This window comes from Octodon degus, unplaced genomic scaffold (genome assembly GCF_000260255.1).
Source record: "Octodon degus isolate 3935 unplaced genomic scaffold, OctDeg1.0 scaffold00343, whole genome shotgun sequence".
NCBI classification, from domain to species: domain Eukaryota; kingdom Metazoa; phylum Chordata; class Mammalia; order Rodentia; family Octodontidae; genus Octodon; species Octodon degus.
The window spans coordinates 988,102-1,003,810 of NW_004524919.1; the positions used below are offsets into that span (position 1 = coordinate 988,102).

The 15,709-nt window shown below is 40.4% G+C and overlaps 1 protein-coding gene across 1 annotated transcript in view; it reads left to right on the top strand.

Moving 5' to 3' along the window:
- Positions 1 to 12,389, top strand: part of LOC101569859 (PRAME family member 12-like) — a 32,065-nt gene extending 19,676 nt beyond the window's left edge. Inside the window, exons 2-4 of the mRNA XM_012513163.1 lie at positions 9,022 to 9,159; positions 9,783 to 10,373; positions 11,846 to 12,389. Coding sequence (XP_012368617.1) covers positions 9,022 to 9,159; positions 9,783 to 10,373; positions 11,846 to 12,389 — 1,273 coding nt within the window. The remainder of the gene's footprint in view (positions 1 to 9,021; positions 9,160 to 9,782; positions 10,374 to 11,845) is intronic.
- The last annotated feature ends 3,320 nt before the right edge of the window (positions 12,390 to 15,709 follow it).

Here is a 15,709-nt window from a genome sequence, read left to right on the forward strand (position 1 = left end):
AGAAGAAGAAGAAGAAGAAGAAGAAGAAGAAGAAGAAGAAGAAGAAGAAGAAGAAGAAGAAGAAGAAGAAGAAGAAGAAATAATAATGAATTTGGAATGCATACATTTGTAAGAACCATTTAGAAAAAATGTATCCAAAATCATAAGATAGTCAGGAGCTAGTCAGGAGCAGAGTTGAATTCAGCTAACAACTGTTCAGTAAATTTCCCTAATCTATATTAAGCTTTTCTCTCCAATGTATTGTCCAAACACTTCTTATCTCCAAACATCTCCAAAACTGATATATCTTCTCTCCCCTTGTCCAAGATAGTTTTTCCAATCTATTTTTCACTGCCAGCTCCACAAGGTTTCAATTAATGTATTTTTTTTACTGCCTGTCTTTCTTTTTTGAAAATCTATATTCATATGTATTCATTGAAAAAGTGGATTCATAACCTATAAAATTCCCAAGCCAGTTGTTCACATGTCTGAGTGGTCACCTCACTGAACCTCTGCACTGTCAGGTGCTGGATAATCCAGGGACACAATGGAGTAGGCAGATAGGTCAAATCTTTCTCAACTTCTGACAGCTCAAGGGTAGCAGGAGAATCCAACTTGCTATAATTGTTTGCAATGGAACCTCATGGCATTTACTGTTTAGTCTTCTCAATTTTTCTTAGACACGTGATTTGTGGGAAATAACAAGTTAGAATAACTGGACCATGAGAATTATGCATTGCTGGTTTCGTGATGATGGCATTGATAGTCAATTTTTTTTTTCTCTAAAACTCATAAAAGCTAATTTAAATTCCTTAGTGCTCACTTCCCAGTCAGTCCAGAGTTGAGGGTGCTGATGTTGGACATGGATGTGCTGGGCCTTACCTTGCTTCCCACGTGTGGTAAGAGCCATTCTTCGTGGGTGTCATTAGAGAAAGAAGTACTGCCTTTAGATCATAACCACAGCGTAGACTTGGGTGAGTTGAAAATGTGGCTACTGCTCCAGCTGGAAGCAGACTTTGGCATCATCCATATGGTGGTAGTTTTAACTAGATGCAGAATGTAGGATGAGAAGGCTTCCAACTAGATTTCTGAAGGCCTGAAAAGGCAGGCAGTGTGCCCCTGAGAGGGAAGTGTGAAAGTGTGAGTGAGAAGACAAACATGCCATGTAAAACCCAGAAATTTGGAAAGGCCACAATGTGTATCATCTGAAGAAATCTTTGAAAAGGAAGCAAAGAAAGCCTAAGAGAGAAGCCATGGAAGATACCAGCAGAAGTGCCATAGGGGTGGAGCCTGTAAGGCATTTGGCGCTCACGACTCATTACAGATTTCTTTGGATGATCCACATGTAATTATAGGATTTAATGCTTGACGTGCTGGATTTTGGGCCTACTTTGGTCCCAATGCTTTGATCCACTTGTCTGTGCCTCTTGGAATGGTAATGTTTATCTTATGGCATTGAATGTTGGAAGTATTTAACTTTTCATTTGTACAGGGGATCACAGGTAAGACTTTGCCTTAGAACTCAGAGGAGACTTGGAACTTGGACTTTTCAGTGACGCTGAAAATATAGAGCTTTGGCAACTCTTACAGATGGACTAAAATGCCTTTTGCATAAATGGATGTGCATCAGTCTTTGGGGGACCAGGAGCTGAATGTTAAGTTTTGTAGGTAGGTGTCACCCCAAAGCCTCATGTAGTCACTGGGATAAGATCATAGGCTTTGTGAATAATTCATTATTCAATGCTGAGATTATGGGTGTGAGTGCTTCTGAGATTATGGGTGTGAATGCTACACCCAGCTTGGGGATGGTAGCCTGAATGCAATTTAAGTAAGGGAGAGAGGCTTGCTCTCTGTCTTTCCTGCTGCTGCAGCCTTTCTCTTTGATGTTTTTCACCACCATGAACAGCTCACCTCTGCCATGTTCAGGTTTGCCCTGTCATCAACAAAGTATGGACTGAAACTTCAATGAACAGTGAGCTAAGTAAACCTTTCTTTCCTTAATTTTGGGTATTAGGTATTTGTCCCAGCAAAGAGAAAAAAAGTAAGTAACCATAACCTTTTCAACCCCTTTTTAGTACCTGTTGAAATGATCATGTGATGTTTGTCTTTGGCTACTTTGCTGTGCTGTATTGTTTTTTTTTTTTTTTTTTTTACTTTCTGCTTGTTTGATCATCACTTTGTTACTGCAATTAATTTCATTTGATCATGTTGTTTAATCTTCTGGATGATTTGTTGCATTCTGTTTAGCAGCATTTTATTAAGGGTGATTGTATCTATGTTCTTAAGCAGATGGGCATGTAGTTTTCCTTTTTTTTTTTAATTTATGTGTGTGCGTGTGTGTGTGTGTGTGTGTGTGGCCAGCTCAGCCCACCAGGGGGCGGGGCTGGCTGGCATGTGGTGCTGGGGGATTGAACCGCGGTCCCTGTGCTTTGCTAAGCTTGTTCTAAATAGGTGCTTTAGACCACTGAGCCATCTCACCAGCCTAGTTTTCCTTTTTGTTTGAGTACATTCCTGGTTTTAGTATCATGGTGAATCTTGCCTCCAGGAGTGAGTTACGGATAATTTTTTTCCCTTGCAACTTTTTAAAGAGTTTAGGGAGCATAGGCATTAAGTCGTATCTAAAGTTCTTTTGAATTCAGCCATGAGTCTATCAAGACCTGGGCTTTTCTTTGTGAGATTTTTATCTCATTAAATAATATTGGGTTATTCAGAATTTTTACAACTTATTGTTTTACCTGTATTTGTTGATATTTCTCTGGGCATCTGTCCTTTTTTTTTACTTTGTTTTCTATCATATGTATGTAAAGAGTTTTGAAATTAGTAGTGAATATCTGAATTTCCACTGGATCCAGAATGATTTTAAGATTTTCATTCCTTATTGCATGAATTTAAGGTTTTTCTTTTCTTTTTTGTTAAAGTTAGCTAGAGGTTTACATATTTTATTTCTTTCCAAGAACCAATTCTTTAATTTATTATTTATTTGTATTGCTTTCTTGGTTTCATATGCATTAATTTCTGCTCTATTCTTTGTAAGTTCCTCCAGTGTATATGGGCTTTGGTCTGGGAAGGGTTTTTTGTTTGTTTCCTACATAAGTTTTGACTGCCACAATAGTTCTCTTAGGAATGTTTTCATTATGTCCAGCAAATTCCAGCAAGTTGTATTTTCATTTTCACTTGATTGTAGATATTGTTTAATATCCTCTTCAGTTGCATATATGATTCATTGGTTGGTCCAGGGGTGTTATTTAATTTCAAAGTATATTTTGCCATTAATTTCCAACTATATTGCACTATGATCAGATAATTAGCATGGGATAATTACAATATATTTTCAATTATTTAAGAATGTTCTTCTTTATGTATTTTAATTGAGGGTCTACAGGGTCTCACTACACAGATCAGATTCATAGTGATCCTCCTATTTTCAGCCTCCCAAGTTCTGGGATGACAAGTGTGCGCCACCATACCCAGTCTCAATGACCTTACCAGTCCCAGTCCTGGTCCTCGTCCCAGTCCCGGTCCTGGTCTCAGTCTTAGTCTGTCTCAGCAAGCTTGAGGGTTGGGGCCTGCACGGCACACCAGTGATCAAATCCAGATCCCTGTCCCTGCCTGAGCAGGTGCTTTAGTCTGCTGAGTTATCTGACCAGCCCTATTTCTGCATGTTCTTGTGGCTAGTATATGGTCTATTTTAGATAACGTCCTGTGTATAGTTGAGAAGAGTACATATTCTGATGTTTTGGAGTAGAAGACTCTAAACATGTACTGAGTCAACTTCTTCACCGTTGTGATTCAGTTCTGTCCTTGGTTAGTGGTATATCTTCTAGTTGTGACCCTGGGGTGTGAAGTTCTCCTATTATAATTGTGTTAGTTGGGTGCATCCATATTTGATGCATAACTTTTATAATTATTATCACTTCATCTTGAAGTTTCCTCCTGAGATCTATGTAGTGACGTTCTTGTACTCCTTTCATCACTCGTGTTTTGAAGTTGACTTTAGCTTCCACCAAAGTTACTATTCTTCCTTTTTTGTATTTGATTTCTGTCTCGTGGAGGATTATTTTCCATCTTTTGATTTTCAATCTATGAATTTCCTTCTGAGTTAAATACATTTCTTCTATGCAGAATATTGTTGGATCTTTTTCTTTCTCTTTTTTCCCTTTTTCTTTGTTTTAAAGCATTTGGTACAGGATCTCACTATGCAGCTAAGACTCATAGTGTTCCTCCTGTTTTCAGCCTCCCCAGTGCTGGGATTACAGGCGTATGCCAACATACCCAGAAGCTGACTCAACGCACCTTAGGGGGCTGGATCTTATTTCTTGACTCATTCTGTCATTCTGTTTCTTTTGATTGGTGAGTAGAGACCATTTCTATTCCTGGCTGCAAATGGCATTTATTGCTTATCTTTGCCTTGATAGCTTTTTGTTGTTTGTTCCCAGCTTCTCCCCCTCTGTTTAACTATTTGCCTTTCCTGTTGGTCTCTCTCTGTGTTGTCATTCTTGGGATTATGACCATTTTTACCTCTTTCTGAAATATCATTTGCTAGACTATGTAGCATTTGTTGGTATCATACATTTCTTCAGATGTTCTTCATCATGGAATCATCTTATTTCTCCATTTATTTGAAAAAAGATGTTTTACAGGTTATATGAATCTGGGTTGAAAGTTGTTTACTTTCACTACATAAAATATTTCACTCCGAAATTTTCTTGATGGTTTATGTTGAGAAGTCTGACATGATTCTGATAGGTTTTCTTCTATTGCAAATTTCTTACTTTTCTCTAACAATTTTTAATTTCTTTCTATGTTAATGTCTTCGATCTTGATTCTAATATTCTTGCATGTTGCTTTATTTTGGTTATAGCTAATTGACATTCTAAATGCCTCACTTTTTCCATATTACAGCTTCAATTCCCATGCTAAGCAATTTTCTGCTGTTGCTTCGGCTGTTATTTTTTGCCATTGGTTTTGACTCTTGGACTTCATTGGCACCAATTTTTCGTACAGTATTATTCTTTGCATTGGTTGAAGGGATAAATTTTTATTTCCTGAACATTTTGTTAACAAATCTTTCCTTTCACAATCGTTAACCATGATCTTAGCTTCAAGGTTTGAAAGCCTGTTCTCAGTTTGATTCCATCAGTCTTGTCAGATTTCAATGACTATTTAATTTAGGTATGTCTTTTTGAACTTATTGCATGCATCCTATTTACTTCCTATATTGTCCATTCACAGTTACCATTATCTTATCATCTTTCTTGAAAATTTTCTATCTCTACTCTAGATTTCCAAAGTATTTCATTTATAAATGTTGACATCTCTGTTATTAATCTGAATCTTAAAATTTGTTTTACAAAATATATTTGGTACAGGGCCTCACTGCGCAGCTTGGACTCATAGTGATTCTCCTGTTTTCAGGCTTCCCAGCACTGGGATTCCTGTCTTAGACCAACATGCCCAGGCCTTGAGGATAACTCAGTATGCCTGGGGACAGGGGTTTATATGACAAATGGTGCTGAGTATTGAACTGCAGATCCTGTACTTGCATAAGCAGGATGTTAGTCCACTGAGTGTCTCACTGGCCTTGAATCTTAATTTTGATCTGATTTCCTTTCTAGCTCCATTGATTGGTCTGTTTACTTCAGTTACTATCATTTTAAAAATTTAGGTGCATATCTTCCATTTTCCTCTATCTCATCTTCCAGTTTTGTTCTTGTTGTTCTGGAGTGCTGGGATTGCCCTTTACTTAATCATCTTGAAATTTCTCACCATGTACCCAAGGCTAGACTTTTCTTCCTGATTTCAGGGATCACAGATGTGTTCCATCACTCAAGGTTCTAATATTGTTTCAAAAACAGCCCTGGAATGGTGTTTTATTCCTGACTGGAATGCCAGCAAGTCTGGGTTTATCACAGCAAATAAACTTGTATTTTCTTTGAGTATAAAGGACTTGAGGCATGGGTGCTCTCTGACAGGAATAATATCTCCAACACCCTGTATTTGCTCTTTGAGACAGTGCCTCCTAACTTAGCTGATATAATTTTGAAATCTCCAAGCTGCTTTCTCAGTACACCATGTGAAGGCACTAGAGACTTATATCATGTCAACCAGTCAGAAGTGATTTCCTTCCCTCCCCCTCTCTTCGTTTTTCCTTCCCTCTTTCCACCTTCCATCCTTTATCTTTCTCCTCTTTCACTTCTTACTTTCTTCCATCTACTACTGAATTACCTCACAAATTCTTTAAGGTAAGCTGTTTCTCAATCACTGAATTATCCCCTGTGTTATTGAATTAGCATTGGGGGATTTTGCTTCCCAGGATTGCAGACATGTGAAATGACATTAATTTACTTGCTTTATGCTTTCTGATTTGTAGTTCAGCCTAACCAGGGAGCACTCAACTTTAATTCTAGCACTCAGGAATCTGAAGCAGCAAGATATATATGAGTTTGAGACCATCTTGGACTATATAATAAATTCAAATCTCATCTGAATTACATGGTAATGGGCCAGTGAGATAAATCAGCAGACTAAGCACCTGCTTTTGGCAAGTGTAGATACCAGGGTTGGATCCCTAGTCCTGCATGTTGCACTGGACCCCAAGTTGTGCTGAGCCATGATGAATCTGGGTGTGGTGGTTGATGCCTGTAATCCTGTAATCCCGAGGAGGCTGAAACAGGAGAATCACTACAAGTCCAAGATGCATAGTGAGATGTTGGACCAAATACACAAATGAATGAATGAATGAATGAATGAGTGAATGGATAAGTAAATAAATAACATGGTGAGGCCCTGTCTAAAATAAATCAAAACAAAAAGGTGCAAAAAACAAAAGCTAGGTGCACAATAATGATTTATGATTTTAGGAAGGGTTCTTAACTGTCAATGGCTGGGATTAGCTCAATCCCCACTAACACAAGGATTGACAAGAAACCCTAGGGACTGTGGGACACACCTGTATTCTCAGCATCATATAAGTTGAGGCAGTAAGATCACTGAGTTTGAGTCTACCTTGAGATTAATAATTTCAGGAGTTAACTGAATTACATACATGAATATATCTAAATAAACATAAATAAACAAATTTAAAATGGAGCTGAATAAAATTCCATATATGCAGGTGTATTTACCTATGACTCAGGTGTCACTTAGTGATTTGGCTCTATCAGAATTGTAAAGTCTACAGTATCTTAGGAAACAGTGAGCTCCTATCTCAAAATAAAAGAGAAAGGAAAATGAAAAATAAGACTTAAAGCTGTGATGTTGTACAAAAGCCATAATCAACTCTGTGCCCTGCAAATATATATTTCTTTCTTTATTTTAGGGCACAGTCTACAGGGTCTAAAGGCTCTCACTGTGTGAATTGGACTCATGATTCTCCTGTTTTCAGCCTTCTAATGGCTGAGATTACAGGCGCGCGCTACCATGCCCAGTCTCAATCACCATCACAGAGTACCTGGGGAATGGTATGCCAGGGATTGAACCCTGGCCACTGTACTCTACCTAAGTAGATGCTTTAGTCTGCTGAGTTATTAGGCCATCTCATGCAAATAAATTTTTAAGAGCCATCTATATGATATTTTACATGATATATATATTTGTTCTTGTTGTATAAAACAGGTTATAATGAAGTAGATTAGACTGACTTTGAACTCACTATGTAGGCCAGACTACACTTGAACTTGGAGACATCCTTTTACCTCATCTTGAAACATACTGGGATTAAAGACATACTACACTACCTCTGGCTATTTTTGTGTTAATTACTTGTATTACAAGGATTTCTTTTTTTATGTATTTAATACAGGGTCTACAAGGTCTCACTAAACAGTTCGAACTCATAGTGATCTTCCTGTTTTAAGCCTCCCAAGCAATGATTACAGGCATGCGTCACCACACCCAGTCTCAATGGCTGTCTCAGCATGCCCTAGGGATGGGGCCAGCACAGCACACCAGGGATCAAGCCCTGGTCCCTGAGTCTGCCTAAGCAGGCACTTTAATCCACTGAGCTATCTGGCTGGCCCATGTGTTATAAGGATTTCAATTAAAGCCTTTAATTGCCTGCCTTCTAGAAACCTATTTTTATTTAATTAAAATGTATACTGAAGCATTGTTGCTAAGTCACTAAATTGATTAGGCTGAGCATGCACTTGGAATATTCTTGCTTTGGCCTTCCAGAGTGATAGGATTATAGATGTGTTCTTCTGTGTATGATTGTCTGCACTAGTTTTACATTTGGTGATTTTGTTTATATCCATTTTTTTAAACCTATACTGTCACAAAGTGATACATTGTTGTGGGAGATGTTTAACAACTTGTATTAGAGTTATCATTTTCCATCTCTATTTCCCATACCTCTATAACATTGTCACATTGTAATTGTTTTTACTCTTCTTAAATGAAAATAATGAGATCCAGTTTTCAGAGTTTCCCTAATATCTCCTGACCAGTGTGATAGTTGGAATGGAGATGGTAAGATCATTGTGCCCTAAGACATTTCTATTGCTATTCTACCATCTTGTTCCAATGATCAGAAGCTTTCCAAACAAGAATGAGCTGTGATTTCACAACACTACTAAACCACTTTATAGAAGGTCTGGAATACAAAGAACTAGGGTTTTGAAATGGGTAAGGTAGTGGAGTAATGTTGCTAATAGTTGCAGACACATGGTTTTACGGTCACCCAAGTAAGAAAAATTTGAGTAAATAAGGAAGGTTCACCATAGCCAGACCAGTGGCCTTGGCCCTGAATTGGTCTTCATGGGTTGTAAGGGTTCTCTGCTTTTGACATGAACAGATGCCTTTTCCACTGTTACCCAATGTCTTTCACCTTGCAGATATCTCAGAATGAGGATGCATAACCCACAGCTTCTATATGAGCTGGTCAAGCACAATCTGTTGAAGAGTGTGACAAGATCCAACACTGCTCTGAATGACCTGCCCACCCTAATGTTCTGCGACTTATTCAAGGATGCCTTCATTGGGGGAACACAATGAGGTCCTGAAGGTAATGATCCAGGACTGGCCATTCTTCTATCTCCCTTTGAGGGCGCTGATGCATTTGAGGACACAAAAGTCCCCACACAGTCCTTTTGAAAAAATCACAGCAAAGCAAAGAAACCGAAGGACATTGGAAGCTCTACTGGAGGGACTTGATATGCAGCTCTCCCAGAAGGTTCACCACAGGTGAGGGCGAAACACAAATACTGAAAGGAGGGCAAGATAATTCAGTGTAGGGAGAGTTAGTATCAAGAATAAAGGGACAGACTAAAGTGCCTGCTAAGGCAGAGTGCAGCAGCCAGGGTTTGATCCCCAGTGTGCTGAGCTGGCCCTGCTCCTGAACGTGCTGAGATGGTGACTGAGACTGGGCATGGTAGTGCACACCTGTCATCCCAGGATTTGGGAGGCTGAAAACAGTAGAATCACTATGAGTCCAGTCTACATAGTGAGACCCTGTAGACTCTGTAGACCCTGTCCTAAATATGGAAAAAGTAATAAATGGAGACAAGTGTAGAACAACATGTAATTTTGAGGTGGATCACATAATTCTCTATGGCTGAGCACCACCTGGGAAGGGTTTTTCCTGATGATAAGACTGCATGTGCAGGATGTGGCGAACTCTAAAGAACCTGCAAATTCCTGCTCTGACAGGACCGCAAGTGAAACCAAGGTCCAGATAAAAGTTGAAAGGATAGCAAACTAAAGCAGGAAACGAGGGGCCACACCTGATGCCCATAAACTGGAAGAGAAACCCAATTAGGAATTGAGGTCCATCTTAATGCTAAGGCTCATTCCTGTTTTTCCAGCAGAAGGTGGAAACTGCAGGAGCTGGATTGGAGGAATGTACACCAGGACTTCTGGACTGGAGGGCCTAGGGCCATGAAAGCTGCTCATTCATCAGCTGTCAGTTATGAGAGCCATGGCAAACCTGGGGGGACTGACAAACAGCCACACTTGATAATATTTGCAAACCTTCGCTTTAAACGCTGGAGTTCATCTTGTGCCACACAAGACAAAGTACAACTCTGCCTCTTGAAGTGGGTCAGGGAGAGAAAAGCTTCAGTACACCTGTGCTGTGAAAAGGTCCGGATCCATTTCAGTGACGTCTTCATAATCCTAAAGCATCTGCGAGCTGTACAACTGGACTCCATCCATAAGCTCCATGTACTCAGTAACTGGGGTTGGGACAGCATGAAAGCGTTTGTTCTTCACGTCAAGAAGATGAAAAACCTTCACACACTTCACTTGCTATGTGAGAGTCCAGAAATGTTCAATTCATTTGAGAAAAACAACTGGTATTCTCACATCTGTGCTTTTCACTTAGGACAGCTGCAAAATCTCCAGGAGATTGTTATGGATGAAGTCTTTTTCTTGAATGGTACTCTGCATAAGTGGTTAAGGTGAGTTCTTGGTGAGTTTCTTCGTGGTTATCATACATATTAGTTGGGTTTCTCTGTGTCAATCTGTTGGCCTGGGGCAAGATGGTAGGAAGTAGTAAATACAATATTTAAAGGAATGTGTCATTGTCTTCCATTACCACCCATGTAAAATCAGGAATAAAATGGAGACAGGAGGTCTGGCACTGGCCCATTGTCTAAAAAGTCACAAGTGGGAGAATGGATAAAATGGGGTTGGTTTGTATTTCTCCCTTAGGAAGTAGGTCTAAGTAACGAGCTGGGAAGCGTGAAGTGAGAGCATTAAATGTGACTCAGGCTACATACCTGCTCACTGAACAGGTGAGTGTTCTTGGCAGGTGTTATTAGGGCAGGTCGCTGTCTATGTCCTGTTTTGGACAAGGCAACTTGGGGACTGTCTGCATTTCTCATTCCCAAGATAAAACACTGAACAGTGATCATTTAGGCAGGGAAGCTATGTTTTAGTGGAAAGTTTATACAAGACTCAGTTCAGAGTCAGTGAATTCTAGGTATGGAAACATTTAATTGTGTGTGGTGTGGTGTGGGTGAGAAAACAGCAAGTTGCATTCCAGCTTCCCATTGAGGGTACAAGGCTATTTCCTGGTACCACCACTACCCAGGCTGATGCTTCCCTGTTCATTAGTTCCATACCTTAAAGCAATGCAAAGCCAGCCATTGAACTGATGCAGTCATCATACATGTGACCTAGAAACTTATCCAAAAATCCATCACTGCACTAATAAGGCTTTCAAGAGCCAGTGAGATCAAAGCTATAACAGGGCCCAGGAAAGAGCTATGAGCAGATGGGAAGAGGATGAGTCTCAAGCTGGGGGCAAAGACAAGGAATGTAAGTATGGAAATAGAGACAGCCTTTGCAGAGGACACAAGGCAACCTCCAATCCATCGGCCAAACATGTCTGATTCAATCATCCTACAGATCACCCACTGCCTTCATCTGGCCAGAACTGTGGTTTTCTACTTGGTGTTGAGCACAGGAGGCTGCTGAACATGCGGACTGAGACAATCACATTACTGAAGGAGATCTGAAGGATCAGGACCTTCAACACACACATTCTGGTGACCATCAAATGTTGAGGGAAATGTTTGGGATAAACCAGTTTTGCACCAACCATCTCCACCATTTAAATATATTTTTAGTGTATTTAGTACAAGGTCTATAGGATCTCACTACACAGATTAGACTCATAGTGATCCTTCCTATTTTTAGCCTCCCAAGCCTTGCGATTACAGATGTGTGCCACCACATCCAGTCTCAATCACTGTTTTAGCACTCCCCAGGGGTGGCGCCGGAATAGCGTGCTTGGGGGAGTGGGCTGCCATGGCAAGCCAGGGATCGAACCCTGGTCCCTGGGTCTGCCTAAGCAGGAGCTTTAATCTGATGAGCTATCTGGCCAGCCCTCCACCATTTATATGAAATAACTTTTCTCTCTATGTAGGAGTCAGACCACCTTGCAGGTGCTTTCCTTGAGTTGCAGTCCACTGAAGGAATCTGACCTGAAACATCTGTCCCAATGGGGAAGCACAAACCAGCTCAAGTCACTGACTCTGAGGTGTATTTCAGTGGAATCATTCAATCCTGAGACCCTCCATGTTCTGATAGACAAACTGGCCATCACCGTGGAAACCCTGGTCCTAGAACAATGTGACCTCACAGACTCCCAGCTGCTTGCCATCTTGTCTGCCCTGAGGCACTGCTCTTGGATAAAGACCTTCAGTTGTTACTGGAACCACTTTTCCCTAGGCATCCTTCAGGACCTGCTACGCCTCAGTGCTGCACTGAGACACTTATCCAAAGCGCTGTATCCTGCCCCTATGGAGTGCTATGATTCTAATGATGGAGGGAGTTTTGTGCACCATGATCAAGCAACACAGGTCTTTGCTGAATTGGCATATGTCCTGGAGGACATAAGACCATCTCTTAGTGTCCTCATCTGTACCTACTGTGCTTCCTGCATGTTTTTTAAATTCTATAAGCTTTAAATTCACAGTGGGAACTGGGAATGCACAGAGAAGTATAACTATCAAAATGCAGTTGGATGTGACTGTTGTATCTCTGCTCTCATAGGTGACCATATGTTTCAACTCTAGAAATCCCTTACAGCTTCCTGCTCTTTTTTTTTCTTACTCCTCAGAGGAGGGAGCATATGACTAGAGTACTGGGGATTGAACTCAGGTCCTTGCACTTGCCAGGGAAGTGCATATTCCACTGAGCCATCTCCCCAGCCTGTTATGACTAGAATAGCTTATTTCCCTGCTTGTATTGAAATAGACCAAAAAAATGAGGTCCCCCAAATTCAAAGGACAATTCAAAATGGACATCTGAGATGAATATATACTTCTCAAAGGAAGATATACAAAGGGCAAGAAAATATATGAAAAAATATTCACCATCATTGGTCATTTGAGTAATGCAAATTAAAACAAAACTGAGATTCCATCTCACCCCAGAAAGAAGGACTAATATCAAGAAGTGAGCCAATAGCAAATGCTGAAGGTGCTGTGGAGAAAAAGAAACACTCCTGCATTGTTGGTGGCAGTGTAGACTAGCACAACCACTATAGAAATCGGAGTGCAGATTCCTTAAAAAGCTAGGATTGAAGATCCCATTTAATTCAGCTACTCCCTTGCTGGGTATTTTTCTAGAAGAACTGAAAACCTCTGTAATGGTTTGGGTTTGGGTATAGTTGTACCCCAAGCTGCATGGAGGCTTGTGGCAGCTTCTGGAGTTTGTGATTAATTACTGTGGGTGTGGATGCTGCACCTGCCCTGGGGCAAGTAATTTGCACTACCATGTAAGGTGTGAAAAGAAATTTGCTGCTATTTTTTTCCATAATTTTATTGAGAAACAAATAGCAATGAGACAGTTTCAAATCTAATTAGTAGGACAGTTTAAATAATTAATACATTACATATTGTTATCTTAGTGGTTATTCATTGTACAAGATGCAGACATGATATCCTGTTTATAAGCACTATTAGCACAAATCTTTCTATTCATTGAATTAAGAGAATGTAGCTGTATATTTATCCTAACTATATTGAATATAAAGATATAAAGTGGTAGTTCATTTGCATCCCCTTTTTTTGTTTAGTTTTATCAGAGAAGGGTATTCCATTGTCATTTAAATATTACAGATGTATGAATTCAGCAAAATATTCCAATATAGTCCAGTACTCCATAATAGTAGTTGGTTTTCCGTAAGACAGGCAACGTCAGAAGTTGTTGACTTCAGCCTTTCACAGCTCAGCATATTAATATGGCTTTACTTTATATACTTCATTTTTAAAAAAAATTTTGCTGAATGGTTAAGACCAAGAAAAAGCAAGACCTATTAACAAGAAATGTAGCCTTTGTATGTGGTAAAGTCAGTCAAATCCTCTCAGGATTTATCCTGAAACCCTGCACCACAGTTTGTAGATCTTTTATCAGTGTCAGCCATGTGGATGAGTCACAGCCATTGCTTAACCAGTTTGCTCTCTGTGAAAGCCTGAGAGAATGTTTTCTCTCCATGTGACTCTCCTTAGGCACGCTCTACATCATCAATCACTTTCCTCTGTGGCCCCATAATCTCCTTGATCAGAAAATTTGGGATACACCTGAGTTACATGATGTTACAGTGCAGGTTCTCCTATGTCCTGAGTTTTCACTGACCTTGAAAGGCTAGGGCCAAAATGTTGACTAAGCTTGCAGCTCTCCTTTTTCTCTAATTTTTGGTCTGCAAACTTAGGTTGTTAACCCTCCGGAAGAGAAGCTTATTGTTATTACCCTACAACCTAGGCAGTTGAGCTTAGCCTCACTATCTGTATGAATATTAAACATCTTAGGCAAGACATGGAACAAGTATTTTTCATCAAGTATTGATATGTTAAACTGTAAGTCCCTATAGAATATGAAGAAAAAAGTAAAAATATAAAAATATATTAAAAATAAAAATAATTACATGTTTTTACACAGAAGTTTAGAAAGCCAGGCATATGCAGCAGTGTAGTAGGACAGTCCCACAACATACCTTTTCCTGTATCCTGCCTTCATTCACCACCACCTTCCTTTTTAAGCAAACATTTACCCACTGCTGCTACTACTCCTTTGTGTTCTTGCTCTCTGCCACCTCCATGAAAAGTTTCTTTCTGCTATTTGCTGCTCTGCATTGGACCCCGCTGAATATGGATTGAAACCTCCAGTAACCATGAGCTAAGTAAACCTTTCCTTCATTCAATTTGGATGTTGGGTATTTGTCCCAGTGTGAGAAGTGTAACTAAGACAGAATTTGGTACCGCAGGAGTGGGGACATTGGTATAGCGAAACCTGACCATGTGGATTAGAAGCTTTTGGGAATGGCTGATGGGAAGAGAGAGGAAAGGTTCAGAGATGACACCTACAAATGAAGCGCTGAAACAGCTTCGGCTGTTCTGTTTGGAAGATTCTGGTCAGAGCTCAGAAGGCTGATGGAAAGCTGTCATGTAAAGACCAGGCTGGGGAAGTTTCTGCTCAGAAGGACTGCATTGGTTGTTGGACTCCAGATCGTTTGTGTTTCGACTTGACAGAAAAGTTGTCTGCAGGTTGCTCATTCCCAGAGACTGCCTGAGAGTGAGTTTAGCATGGCGGACTGATTAATCTTTCAAAGGACATTTCAAAACAGCCGAATATTGGGGCAGTGGCATGGTTGTTCCTGGGGGATGTTAGTTGGATTTATGTTGAGAATGAAGAGCAAGGATCCCAGCAGGATGGTTCAAAATGTTGTAAGTTTTGCCAGAAAGGAAACTCCAAGAAAACTGTGGACTGCAAAGATGGAGCTGAGAGATCTCTATTACCTGGAAGAACCTGAGAATGGAAAGGATGGCCTGAGGGCATCACAGGAGGAGGCAGATCTCCACTCTTTGCAGCTTCAGAACTTCAAAGGTAAGAGACTTTGCCTTGAGGAGAAAGCTGCAGATCCCATTGTTGCAGAATGTTGGCAACGGGGCCACACCAGGTTCCAGAATGGCGCTGGCATGGAGAAATTATTTCTCGGAATAAGGGTCAAAGTCCTCAGCGATTTAGGCAATTGACCCCTACAGCCAAGAGAGAAGAATACCTGGCTACTGCTCCAGCTGGCAGCAGGCCTTTGCACCATCCACGTGGCTATAGTTTTAGGTGCATTCAGAATGCAGGAGTTCTGAGATTAAGAAGGTTTCCACCTTGATTTCAGAAGAAGGCCTGGGAGGCCAAGCGGTGTGCCCCTGAGAGGGCAGTGTGTGAAGCTGTGAATGAGAAGCCTATTCAGTGGAAACCCCAGAAGTTTAGAAAAGCCAGGAATGTG